The sequence below is a fragment of the Molothrus ater genome, chromosome 7 (genome assembly GCF_012460135.2).
Source record: "Molothrus ater isolate BHLD 08-10-18 breed brown headed cowbird chromosome 7, BPBGC_Mater_1.1, whole genome shotgun sequence".
Classification (NCBI taxonomy): Eukaryota; Metazoa; Chordata; class Aves; order Passeriformes; family Icteridae; genus Molothrus; species Molothrus ater.
In genome coordinates this window covers 7,236,057-7,250,233 of record NC_050484.2, presented here as the reverse complement: position 1 = coordinate 7,250,233, position 14,177 = coordinate 7,236,057, and the positions used below count along the sequence as shown (strand labels likewise).

The following is a 14,177-nucleotide window of genomic DNA, read 5'->3' as shown; positions in this document are numbered from 1 at the left end:
CATATTTCCACAGCCTCTAACATCACTTGTGCATGCCCCAATCTCCTCTCCCTCAAGGGATTTCCAAAGCTTTTAAAAAGACTTTCTGGACTCCAAAAATATTCCCAGTCAATTCAAGAACCTTACCCTAGATGCTTTCAAGCCTTTGCAAAATAAAATTGCTGTTGTTAATAACCTTCTGAAGACCTTTTAAGAGTGGTTGGAGATCTGGAGGGGTTGATCAACTACAGCTAAACAAAGCTGTGCATGACATGAAAAGCAGTGTTGAAAACAACATTCCAAGTCTCCTTGAGGGGTTTCTTCCACTCTCCCTTGAACATCACCATCACCATACTTACTCCACCTGCTGCCTTCCCCAGAAATGCAGGCTCTAGGTGCTAGAACCGCAGCTTGACAAGGAAAGAACTAACAGGAAGTTAAAATATTCCTTGAAGTACAGAAAAGAGACTGCAAAAGAAAAGCCAAGTTAAAATCCCCAACCCAACTCCTTCCAAGTGTATATGTCACAGTTTCACAGCAAGTTTGTTTATAAAGCAACTTGGCAGCAACATCAAGGACTTTGGGAAGATGGTATAAAGATGAAACGGCATTAGTGAACGTGATTTACAAAAACTGCATTTGGCTTTTCAGGCAAAACGTACGTAAACTTTAAAGATGCTTTATTAAAAAAAATAATGTAAGCAAAAAGTAGGTCAGTTGTTACAGAACTTACTGATCTCTGTAGATCTACTGGGCACTGGAGGAGGCTGTGTGCCATTGCGAGTAGGTGTTGATGACTGAGGGGATATGGGAGAAAAGGGAACCATATCAAAGATGTCAGTGGAGGGTGATTTAGGTGTCACACTGCCTGCCTACAATAAGGACAATAAATATTAGGGCAATGTTTCACATGAAAAAGATCACAATACTGAATTCTTCAGCATGCAGATAAGAGTCACATTTTGAAAAGTTAAAAACAACCATCAGCATGCAAACCCCAGCTCCTGACACCAAGCAAATGGCATTTGCAGTACAGACTCTGACACATGCTAACACTCCCCAGTACAAAAGCAGCATTGCAATTTTTCCATTTTCAGTTGAAAATGTATCCCAGTTACACCTGACAAAGCTGTGACAAGCAGCTCTCTTGCAGACACACGAGCACAGACACCTTCACGAGACCCAGCCGAGGTAATACGGCAACAACAATGTGCTCTGCTCTGGAGAGCACAGAACCAAGTTCAAAGATACAATCTCAGTATTTTTGGTTTACTAATTATTCTTTACATGATCTCTTGTTTGGCAGCTTAGAGAAACTGGTATGATCAAAACTTGAAATGTCTTTTTCCATAAGTAATAATCTAAACGTGATATACTGAATATTAATATCCAAAATAAACCTTTTGTCCTCGAAGGTAAAACTGAAGAGATTTCATTCAAAAGGCACAGGAATTTGAAAGGGTTCAAAAAAAAAAAAATACTGGGCAAGAAAGAAACCCCAAACCCACCAATTCTTATAGTTCTACAGCCATATTTGGTTTTGAATGGTTCATTCCTCCTGCCACCAGTCCACTACTTCAGGGCACAAGTGAGGCACAGTCAAGTTAAAATGTACTGAACACTGAAGACAGAGGATGAAATAGATTAAAACTGAGACTGACAAGCTGAAGGCAAAACTAGTTTGCATGTTTATGTTATTGCTGAGACGATACAGAAACCCCCTCACCCTGTGTATTAGAAAGGCCAGCCAGGCACAGCAGAAGCCTGCAGCTTTGAAACAAGATTCAGTTTGCACAAACTATCCACACAGAAATTTTGAAGCACAAGTTAAATTAGTCACATGGATCCTTTTATTCAGAATACACAAATATGATAACCTGGCAAGCAGGCATTCCTTAGCACTGCTTGTCCATGAGAGTCCCATGGAAAAACCCATATTTTGGAATGCTGCTTTCCTCAGTGCCTGTGCTGCAGACCTGCAGCTGCCCTGGGACAGCTCACATCACAGATCCCTAAGCCAAGTCTAGAGGTAGTTCTGAACCACACCTATATCTCTCTGGAGGTTCTCTGCACTGGCTGCTACAAAGCAATATTGATCCACAGCCTTCCTCTGAATGCACTGTTAAAAGAGGAAAAAACCACAGGGCTCTCAAGTCCTACATTTCCTATTTCTTCTTCCTATTTCTGTGATTCTTAGAAGTTTTGAATTCATATTTTAAATTTGGATTAATATTTTAAATTTGGATTAAGAGAGATTTATAACTGTTCAATATCCAAAAGAACCTGTGGTATTTCTTCACAGATATACAGAAACATAGCAAGAAAAAAATCTACATTGAACATGTAGCTTTTATATTTTTGCCTTTTTCAAAAAAAATTCTCTCAGTCATTGCTATTCCCAATCATGACCATAGGTGAGTCAACTTCATAAAAGAAGCAGTTTTCAAGATTTTAGCACATCCAGAACTTTTACTGTCCTCAACTTGAATTATTATTGGAATTTCAAAGATCATACGTTATGAAAAGATTTCAGTGCAGAGTTTAGACACCACAGGCTCCTGTTAGTGCCCCATGGACCTTGCACTAACCCTGCAGAGAACCGGGATAATCCAAGTCTGGCAGATGGCTGGATGTCATCTGCTCCCACTCAGTTTTAGGGCATAAATAAATGCATACATCAACCTCCATTTCCATCAACACCCATGGGCAAACCTAGAATGCTCTTGGTGATCATATGTACTAATGGAGAACCTTATTATTTGCTAAATGCTTATGGCTATCTAGAAGACAGATAAACAGCATTTACATTTAGTTATAAAATGTGCCTTTTAGGCAAAAAAAAAACCAACCAAACTTTAGACTCATTTCCCTTTTACATTCAATGTTGTTGAAGTCACTTACTGGTCATTTTGATTCTACTGATATGGTTTAATTAAAACAGTAATTGAATTAAGAAATGTGTATTTTGAATACATATGAGGACAAGAAGCATTTTTATTTAGTGAACACATGCAGAAAGCCAGGATGGTCGCTAAATAAAGCCAAATATTATTTGCAAATGGAAGAAAAGTTGAGAGTATAAGCACATGAATATGAAAAAGGAGGCAATATGCCCATTTCATATTTGAAAATAATTTTCAACCTTCATTTTGCACAGTTTTATAAAGTATTCTAAAAGTTATTTAATGGCTCATTGCTTTTCTATGCATTCCTGGGGGGAAGAAGCCCTTGCAGTTGGACCTTTAGAATTGTTTTAAATTGCTATTCTTCATATAAAAAAAAAATTAACAAAAGATTGACAAATAACAGAGGTCATTAAATAATGGACTAATTTAAACATGTTGGAAAAGTAAGAATTTATGTTTTGGGGATGGGAAAGAAAAAGCTCTGTAGAAATAAGAGTAATTCTTCACAAATTCCATATTTTAAGAATACCCCTACAGAACCTAAGATTCATCCTCCCTACTCTTTAGCCACTGTACAAAATGCACATTTTTAATACAAGTTAATACACAACAGAGAACAAAATAAAGCCAAAAAAAAAAACCAACTAAAACTGAAAAAGCTTTTGCACAGCAAGATTACACGAGGTCTTGGGCAGCTGTATTCACTGGCAGGCTTTGGAAGACCACTTTTTGAAGGTGGTGGTATTAACAATCCAGGTGGTAGTCTAGAGTCAGGAGAACTCCTAGGAGTAAGCGTAATGGAAGAGATATCTAAACAAGGAGGTGAATCCTCATTGTTACACCAGAAAAAAGTAGAGGGTCTTTGAAACATATGTTCATCATTATCACACTTTATGTGCAGCAGCTGAAAAGGAATCACAGAAAGAGAAAAAACACTCTGAGGAACAGAACATGGTAACGTCAGGGAAAGAAGAAAAAAAAAAGAAACACATTTCATATTTCAAAAAAGCTTGAGAGCGACTTGCTGTTCAGTGCTATACCTACAAGATACAGAACTTGAAAATATTTCAACAAAATATAAGGATATGCCACATTAGGAGGTAACCCAGTACCAACTGGAACAAAGACAGCTTGATCCTTGATCATGACACCAAATAAAAGGAATCAGGCACCTGTCCAATAGTGTGTGTGTGAGAGATGCTAAGAAATGTCTAAATCCAACAAGGTATCAGCAACCTCTCACATCTGCACCTGTAAATCAGCATTAGGCACAAGTCTGGGGAGAAGAGTTACTGTGCTGGTTAATGCACAGGTCAGACTTTTCTCTCACTGATTGAGGAAAGATCTACCATTTATATCCCACCAGTGTTGAAAGAGCAGCTCATTATTGAGCTAAAATCTTCAGAGGACAGATTAATCTCTGGATCTTAACAGGAGGGATTGCACACTTGTGCAGAAAGTTCTTCTAGGCCACAGCCAAGAGTTCCACACGGAGAAGGCAGGAATGGCACCTGGGCTGGAGGTGTCCTAAACCCTAAAACTTAAACCCTAAGTTGGGTATTTTAGGGTGTCTTAAAACCTGAACCCAGTCCTGCTTAAACTCCTATGACTGGCTCAGGCTGAGGCAGTGGCAGGTGAGTGCAGCAAGAATTCTGAAGCTTGCTTTTGCTCCCCTTGTAGTGTTACACAATGGATATGTCATGATTATTTCATCAGAAGTTTGCATAACTCAGTAGAGCAGGATTCAATTATTTTAAACTATTTTTTTTCAGTGTTATGTAGAAAACAAAACATTTCACATCCTTTTAAAATGAGTCTCAGCTTCTTTACAGATTAACCTGGCTAAGGGTACAGGTGACTAAATGTAGTAACAAATGCCATACTTGAGAATATCAAAACAACCCACAAAATTCCCTACTCAAAAGTTGCAATTTAGCATTAAAGAATAAAAAAAAATCTTTTGATCCCAAAACTTCAAAACTTTCCATACTGGAGTTGTGAAATGGAGGGTTTGGAATGGTAATCAATAAAAAGAAATTAAAAAAAACCTAAAGGAGAGAATTTTGATTATTATTTCAAGAGTATCACCAGACTACAGGTAGAAGAGTTGCAGTGCTACTGTGCATTACTGCCATGGAATCCTTGCTGTCATACATAACTATGGAAAAAAAACCAAAAAACCAACCAGCCCTCAGAATAATAATAACAATGCTTTAAAAGACTTAAAAACACAGTGTAATTAAGAAAGCCAAGTACTCTCCTGAAATGCAAAACAGCAAAGGATTTTTCAGAAGAAGGCATGGATGTCACATGAAAAATCACACAGAAAGCAGCAAAATGCACAAAGGACACCAAGCAGCAAAGCCATGAGGACGATGAACATATATCAAATCCAGGCAATGGAAAAATTCAATAGAAAACCAGAATATACAGCCCTGGTGTCATCTGAGCCCTGAACTGGAGCAGGCACAGCTCTCATCGTGACACTTAGGACACCCCATGCCCCATGGGGTGGCCAGCTTCCAACAGCAGTTTTGGAAATGCACCTGCTCAGAAAATGGATTTTCCCTGGGAATTGTTCATTTGCAGAGCAGCACAGATCCCATCAGGTGCTGGGAGTGCTGCTCTGTGGCTCATCCCAGAAGGATCTGCAAGGCTGATGGGCTTTCTGCTCACAGCCCTCTGGAGCCAAGCAGCCCACAGACACCACAGGGGCAGCAGGGAAGTGTTTTTGACTATGGAAAACAGGGAATGTCACCAGATGCACAAAGTGCAGCAGGAGAAAGGCAGAGACCCTTATTCTAAAGAATTCAACCTGAAAAGGGTGTAGCTCATGAAAATTAATACTCTTACACCAAATTATAAAGGAAGAAAATATAGTAAAAATAATTAAATTGTCATTTTATACAGCAACTGTGTTTTATCTGAGGTTTCCACTCAGACCTGCAGTAATGGGTGGCATTGATACAATGTGTTCCAATTTGGGCCTTGTTCCATTAACATAAGAAAACAACAAGAAATTTTACTTCATGATATAATCATACTAGTTCAGTGGACTCGGTCTCTTTTATGGTTAGATGTAACTATGTGCCAGCAAAGGATTCATTTCTGACTCATTCTGCTGAGAAGGGTGCTGAAGATGAGCTCTTGTGCTGCATCATACTAGAAAAAGTAACATGACTGAGGTTTTATTCATTAGGAAATCACTTCAAAATTGTTTCTTTTTACAAGGTGTCTCTAGACACTGATTGCAATCTCTGTGTCACAGCCACATAGCAATCACTTAAGTGTGAATTAGAATAAAATTAGGATATGGTTTTGCTCCTTAGGACATTGAAATTGGTAATACAGAACCACTACAGCAGGAAACTGCAGCTATATTCCAGGGAATGGTGAGCAAGCTTGAATTGAAAATTATGCATTTAGTCAAGAACCTGCTCATTTCCTGAGATTCAGGACTACTAAGAACACTCACTAATCTATAACTTACTTATTCATAAAATACTGTGTAAGCATTAGCAGTTCCATTAATTGACTGCTACACCTTCAATTCATTTAGTACTTTTTCAGTGACATGAAATATGCCACAGGAAATTTCAAATCCATTTTCTTTAACATTATAAATGCAACAAAATTTTATATTCTCACGAAGAACTGCTCAAACATCTGAACACAGAGTATTATAAATCTAAACAAGCTGAAGAAAGGAAAAAAAAAAACCATGTGCATTTTCCCACTTGGCAATCTTGGTGGAAACAGGAATCAAGTGATATGCATAAACACATTCCAAAATGGTTTTTGAAATCTGCATACAGTTCCAATGTCTATCTTGGGGTTTTCCCGTGAGTGTGGTAAAGCTTTCCAATGAGGGTCACAACAAAACCTTGGAGCAAAGGGTTAATCAATCAGTGTCTTTAATGCTCTGCTTAAAACTGGAGGGGTTTTGCACCACCTCCATGTAGGAGATGAAGGAGTATAAATTCCATACTGCTTCTTTAGTAGAATTTATGGTGCATGGAAGAACACGCATCCTTCTGGGGCTGCTTCTCCCAACAGTCTCCTCCTTCCTGCTGCCCTCCAGCTCTGCTTCTCCCACATTTCAGTGCTCTCAGGGAGCCCTGGCAGCTTTGGGCAGCACTGGCAGTGGGACCAGCAGCAAGTAAGACATGATGTGAGCCCACTGTGCCAGGGCGGTGCTGAGATCTGGAGGCTGCAGTTACATAGCAGCAGCATCCAAGGCCTCCTGGGGACACAAACTGCAGCAGTGTCCCCACTGGCAAACAACAGGATGAGAATCCAATGGTCCTCACATAATCAAGACCAAATGCAAAAAAGATCAGTGATTAAAGCATTGCCAAGTCACTGAAACAGATGAGAAGTAAACAACAGATACACAAGTCACAGAAACTTGAGCAGTGCGTGCAAAGGAGACAAAAGAAATGTTCCATGCCAGCATTTCCCATGGCACATGGAAGCACAGCTCCAGAGGCAAACTAAGGAAACTCTTAGTTTGGGATTGCATGTCCTCGACAGAGCCACTCAGGACACCAAAAAAAAAGTGATAGTTCCTGTTGCATAACACTTCTGTATTGGCAAACACACTCATCCATCTGAGGGACTAACTCCTCAAAGTTCGAGGAGGACTGCTCAAAACCATCGACCCAAATGCAGAAAACATGATCACTAAGCATTTTATTATTTACTGAATGTGCTGAGCAAATGTACATCTAATTAGCTACAATATCCTGAGAGAAAAAGCGTGAAGATTGATAATTTGATGTTCAACTTTCACAGTGTATTTTATGCAAAAGTATTTCATTATACAATCCAGTTTTCTCTCTTTCATTTCCAGCTATGATCTCATTGCCTTAATGGACTTTTTTATAGGTTCAGAAAGAAATTTTATTTTTCCCATAGAGTTTATGAACTGACAGAAAAAACACCTAAATTAGATTGATGTTGATTTGGCCATATGGCTAGATTTAGAGCAGCTACAGAAAAATTTTCCTAGTGGTACTAATAAGCAAGCAAGGAGAGAATCCTGATGGCAATTGTATCCCTGAAAAGCAGAACTCGATTGCTGTCAGTGCTTTTCACCCATTTACACAATGCAAAAATGCAAATGCATAATGAATTGCATTATTCATATTTTGCACCCATTTCACTCTGTCAGTATTATTTTAAAATATGTCCTCAAATAAACCTGTAGTTGGCTTGCAAAAAACTGCAATACATGCAAGAATCAACAGTAAGGGAGTTTTAGACTGAATTTCCATGTACATCCAAATCAAGTCTTTAACTTGCACTGCTTATAAACTGGACAGAAAAAAGTCATCCCTAAATTTTTTAATTATTACTACTTTCAATTTTTATTATGCAAGTGGGATTTTTTTTTAAATTTTTTTTTAACAGAGCAACTGAGGACTCACAATAAACTCCCTAATACTCCAATTCTATAATTACTTAAAATATAATTTAATTAAAACAATTAGTAACATATATTTCAGCTGGAAAGATGTTCTCTCTTATGAAATTATCAACTCAAAATATTTTTGATTCTGTGCTTAAAATGAAGAATGAAGCTTTAAGCTTACAATTCACTGCTTGCATTTTCTTCTCTTAGATCATGGATGGATTTTTGGATAGGTCATTAATTTGTACACATTTTGATGTGAAAGATCAGCAAATAAAGCTGTTTTAGTATTATGCTTTGCAAAGAAAGTGTTCAACACTATTACCCAAGAATTCAATATGTAAGCACAGGGCAAACTCCTTTTAGAGAAGTAAATCTGTCAACAAAGCCACACATTGCAGTCTAGCCTGGCATATCACATTTTGTCATAGTTTGTGAAACTACAGACAAATTGTTTTAGAAACATTTTGGAAGTAAAAGAGGATCTGAATTTTAAGTCTGCATAGGTTACATTTGATCCTGAGCAAATGGTTTTATTTTGTATTTAGCTACAAACCTATTTTCAGTGACAACAGGAAGTTAGAAAAGTTTATATCAAATGACAGCCTGGATGTATCTGTTTAGAACTGAAGCATGTTGAAACAATTTTTTTTTTAAATGTGCAGTGAACCAGATGCTTAAAACCATACATGTATTAAGTTATCCATCCACAGTTTAAAGGTGCTCTTACATTCTATTTTTTTTGATACTGAAGTGAAAACAGGAAATGTAATCTGGTCCTGCTCGTGGGAAAATGATCTGTGAATCAGAAGACTGAGGTGTCAAAGAGAGCAGAATTGGCTTGCTTTTTTAAAAAAGAAACAAACAAAAAAAAAAAACCCAAGCCACATAAATCAGTGATATAATACAAAAATAAAACACCTGCTGTACTTCAAATTTCCTGAAGTGTTTTCTCCCTCCTTCATTTCATTAAAAACTAACAGGAAGACTAATGTGTCCAGAATGATTAATCAGTGCACCTCAGAAGCAGGAATAAAGAAATTATAGACTGGCACTGCATGTAAACAGTACCATGGCTTCCCAGTGACTGCCAGGTGGGACAGGCACCCTGTCCTGGATCAGCACCTCACCAGAGAAAGCATGGCAGTGACATCATGTGCTGGCTGTCACAGCAGTGAGTGACACTACAGGCACAATAAACTCTAAAAACTCCTAAGTCTCCTCTCCTGGGGATGGAAATCACCCTCCTGATCATTGCCAGCCTGACCCTGTGCCTGTTTAGTCCCTCTGGCTTCACTGGGATGGGCTCTGGGGGAGCAGAGGACACAGCCCAGAGCGATGTCCATGTTTCTGTTGCCCTGTTTGTGCCCTGCCAGCATGGGCCTCTGCAGCACCTCCTGCTCTGGGAAGGGGATCCTTGTTTAATCCCAGTGTTTGTGGGGCTGCTGTGGCCAGGCACTGACCAGCAAGGGCTCAGCCACCAACCTGTGGGACAGGGGAGCCACTGGAGCACAGCTGCAAACGTTGGGAGAGCACAAACAGCATGCAGACAACCAGATACAACAAGGAAAGCACAAGCTGTGAAAATCCAAGGTACTGTTTAAGCACAAACAGAAGCAACTTTTAACCATCTCTATCTGCCTTCTGAAACTGAGGGTTCCTTTACAAACTGCTGTGATGCCACTTAAAGGCATGTGCTCTTTTATCACATAAGGTATCAAGGATCAAGGCTGAAATTTTCCTTTGACCACTGAACAATCCCTTCCCTAGACCTCAGCATGCAGAAGAGCTGGACTGCCAGATAAGGAGCTCCAGCCATAAAAGATTAAAAAAAAAGAAATAAATCAAAATGCTTATTTATGGCTAAGAAAAGCTTCAGAAAGCTGTTGTATGGCACTGGCATCCCTGCATGATTCAACAGTGTGATATGAAACATGCAAGAAAACTTAAAACTTATAGTTTTATAAATCTGTTCTAAATCACAAGGACAATTATCTTACTTTCACAGCATGTAATAGCAACATTATCTTCATGGAAGGAAGTTTTCCCCATCCACCCAAAAGTGCTCAGAAAGGGGCTCAAACAAGGTATTATTCTCCACATTGGATATTCAGCTTCAGCATATTCAGCTTCATTTAAGCTATTTTATTTCAGAAAATACTATCAGCAGATCTGAAAAGCTTACTCTGATAAAATAATCACAATATAGATCTGTTACTTGAATTTTGAAGACAGAGCAGCAGCAGTACAGATATTTTTAGTTTAAATTCAGAAAAAATCTGCAATTATTTAGTTTAAAACTAAAGTGACCTTTGTTCATTACAGAAATCATGTGGAAATAGGGTGAAAGAAATTGTTGCAACATTTCTTTTTTCTGATAGGAATTGAGACGTTGCAGAATCATACTTGCAATTATAGTTGATTTGAATGAGAAGTGAAAAACAATAATTGTAAACTATAACAGGAAATCAATTGTCTTATGAATTGTTTGTAATTTTGTTCCTTCATACATATTTGTTGCTCAGGTAGTAAAAAAGGAGATAAGTGTCATCACATTCACTGCTATTCCAGGCACATTGGCTGATAATCCTTTTAATGGACTCAAAATCTCCTAAAATATTATATATTTATATAAAATATAATTATTTAATCTTTAATAAATAATATATAACAAAATATATTAATTGCATTTATTAATTTGTATAAATGTAACATTTTTATCTTTTTCTCTGCACTGAAGTCAGTTGACAACCTCACCATCCCATTCCTTCATTCATTCTCAGCCTAACAGTTGCACTGCCATGGAGTTCCTCCGACACCAGCGCACTGAGAGCTCTGATTCACCATCTCCACAAGACCTGGTTTAAAAGGACCTGCTGAAAGCTGCCTCTTGTGAGTGCCAAAGTCTATAGGGCCTGGTGGGAACAGCTGTGGGCCTGGAGTTGAGAAAAACCTTTTCCTAAAAATGAGCTTGGTTTTGGTTGGTTGGTTTTATTTCATTTTAATTTTTGGCTGCACAACTGATGGAAGACTCCTGCTTGAAGCAGGATCCAATTTGCTGAGGCTGTTGAGGACCATGCTCAGGTCCAGCATCTCCATGATTACAGAGAGCTCCAACCTCCTGGGCATTCTGGTCCAATACTCATCCATTTATAGAAATATTTCATGTCAGAATGGATGCAGATGTTGAACAGGCTCTTAGGTGGCTCTTACTGCAATTTTAAACATTTGTGACATTAAATGTTTGGGGCTTTCATTTTCAAGATAAAGGAGTAAATAAAACAGTAAAATAAAAGCAAAAATTAATAGCCAACAGTGATTATTGAAATGAATTAATTAATATCAATCATTATCTATAGTTTTGTTGCAGCACAAGTGCTATTTAAGCAATATGCCTATTCACTGTACCAATAATAATTAACAATAAAACACCCTCTAGGGAGAGAGTTTACAAGTGGCTATCAAAGTAACAAGTTTAGATCTTAACTCTTTAATATGTAATGCAACACCATCGTCTTAAAAGACACCAAAAATCGCAAACTACTGCATATTTTTGGGGCATTATTTTTACTTTTCTTTCAATTTTTTGCTTAATGAAATGACCAAGTTCTTTAATTCAAATGAAAGAGAATAATTACTTGCAATGCATTTAAGAGCCTGTTTATTTGCATTCAAATATACATTTAGTTATTATATTCATAAATAAAAACAAACTGCCATCCCAATTGAGGAAAATAAAAGATGAAAGAATTGACTAACTTGATATTAAATTTAGCATTAAAATTGATTACCTATCACTGAATGCTTCATAAGTGAGAAGATATTAATAATTTAAAATGTTCACTGTGGTGGTTACACAGTATTTATAATTTATGGTGCTTTCTCCTCTAAGTAGATTTCAGTAAAATGAAATGTCAGTCCCTCATGGGAACCAGCATCTCATCAACATAAAGAGTGTACAGACACTGCTGAGAAACTGTCAGCACCACTGCAAGAATGTTTTTACACTGCCCACGTTTTTGAACATCCATTTAAGGGGAAATGGTGAAGATTCAAGGCAGGAACAAGGCAGTCCAAAATGCACAGCTGAAAAGCAGTTCCTCTTGTAAGATTTTGTCACACATACATTAAGAAATTGGATTTATTTTGCTAGCTGCCTAAAGCTGTACAGATGGAACACTCTTGTGAGAAGAGGGGAGCCATTAGGAGCAGTCTGCAGTGCAACCTGCATTGTTGGAGGCCCTGCCTAGGTGTCAGGAAGTGCCAGTCAGCAATTTTAACAAGCTTCTGTCCTGATCACCTACAGGAACTGCAGAGCTGTTGGGATTTCCAGCGAGGAACCCACCCTTGTGCTCCTCTTTCCCAACCACCCAGCATTAGCTCCCAAGACCCAAGGACCTCTTGGCAGGCAGGTTGTCAGCCACAGGTGACCATGTGCTTGTGACAAAGGTGTGAGGAACTCTCAGGCAGCATTTGGGCACCGGATCCTTTCAGTGCAGAACAGTTTTCACCCTCAGCTGGCACATTCAGCTCTCTACTCGAGTGAGCATTTATTGTCCTCAGGCAGCAACAAATAGGTATGGAAGAGCCACAGCTGGAGACACTGCAATTGCACTTCTGCTGGCTCGTCCCTCTGTCACTGTTAGTGACACTGCCCTTCAGCAGATGTGCTCTTTGATCACTGCATGCTAATGGCAATCTCTGGGAGCAGCAGGGATGCTCAGAATGATCATCAAGTGATTATAAATACAGAGTGACCCCAGACACAAGAGTTATGTCAGGTACTTACTGGAGATGCGTGAACTTGTGTTATTCTTAACTGGTTTTCCAGATCTTGAACTTTATTTTTCAGTTCTGCATTTTCAGTTTCTAATTCTTGAATCTACAAAGCAAGTGGTTATTCAACAGCTATTGGGATAGTCATGGATTTCAACAACAGCATCAACTGAACATAAGTTTCATCAGAGATCTGGTGATTTAGAATCAAGCTTTAACTCTTTATCTGACTATAGAACATTTTCAGTATCCTCTGTAATTCAAACTTTCTTTTTTGTGTCCTTAGAGGACAGCAAAACATGAAATTTTTTTAACAGATTTTTTTTCAGTCTTTTTTTTTTTACACGAGCAATCTGAGAATCATGCTGGAAATTATGCTTCCATAAAAGGCAGATAATACAAATACAGCAGCACGTACTTTTATCTCTTAGAAAGAACAAAATAGTTCAGAACTTACTCTTTTCTGTAAACCTGCAATTTGTTTCCTTGTTTCAACATCTTTTCCTCCGGATTCCAGAAATTTCCTGTAAGCTAAGTCAAATGCTTGACCAATTGTTAAAGTTATCTCTTCTGCCTTTACATAAAACATAAGACTGAAATTAGTAAATCAGGAAGATTTGCTGGAGATCCTTTCATTTCACAATATCACAAAATTTATACTGTGTATCAAATGCAAAGGCTTTGCCCCGTCCACCATGAAGCCAACGCTACAAAGGAGCATCACAAGCACCCTTCAGCAAAATACCTTGGCAAAATGCTATGAAAGCATTTTGACTGTAAAAATGTGTAAAATGAATGTAAAACTACTTTGGATAAGAAAGGAGACTGAACAGTATAAATTATGTCTTCAATTTCCATAAAAACGGACACCATACTGCACAATGGCTTTTCCTGATCATTTCTGAAGCATAACAGCCTGTACAATCATGAAATTAAGTCTTTTAGATTTAATGAAATAATGTTTTCATGCCAATGGATATTTTGACCCCTATTGATTTTACATCTGGATTTCAACACTTATTTTTGTGAGTACTATAAAAGCTCACTCAGGATACTGCAGACAAGTATTTAACTGCCCAATTATTTCCAACTACATATATCCA

General features: G+C 38.1%; 1 protein-coding gene across 9 annotated transcripts in view; it reads right to left on the bottom strand.

Annotated features, from left to right (window-relative positions):
* The window catches only part of GULP1 (GULP PTB domain containing engulfment adaptor 1), a 144,986-nt gene that overhangs the window by 14,505 nt on the left and 116,304 nt on the right, over positions 1-14,177 (bottom strand). For 6 of the 9 annotated variants that reach the window (XM_036386600.2, XM_036386599.2, XM_036386603.2 and 3 more), the window contains 4 exons: positions 13,532-13,648; positions 13,088-13,180; positions 3,565-3,789; positions 713-851 (listed from right to left, as the gene is read on the bottom strand). In XM_036386600.2, coding sequence (XP_036242493.1) covers positions 713-851; positions 3,565-3,789; positions 13,088-13,180; positions 13,532-13,648 — 574 coding nt within the window. The remainder of the gene's footprint in view (positions 1-712; positions 852-3,564; positions 3,790-13,087; positions 13,181-13,531; positions 13,649-14,177) is intronic. The other 3 variants (XM_036386604.2, XM_036386607.2, XM_036386606.2) reach the window with 1 other exon arrangement.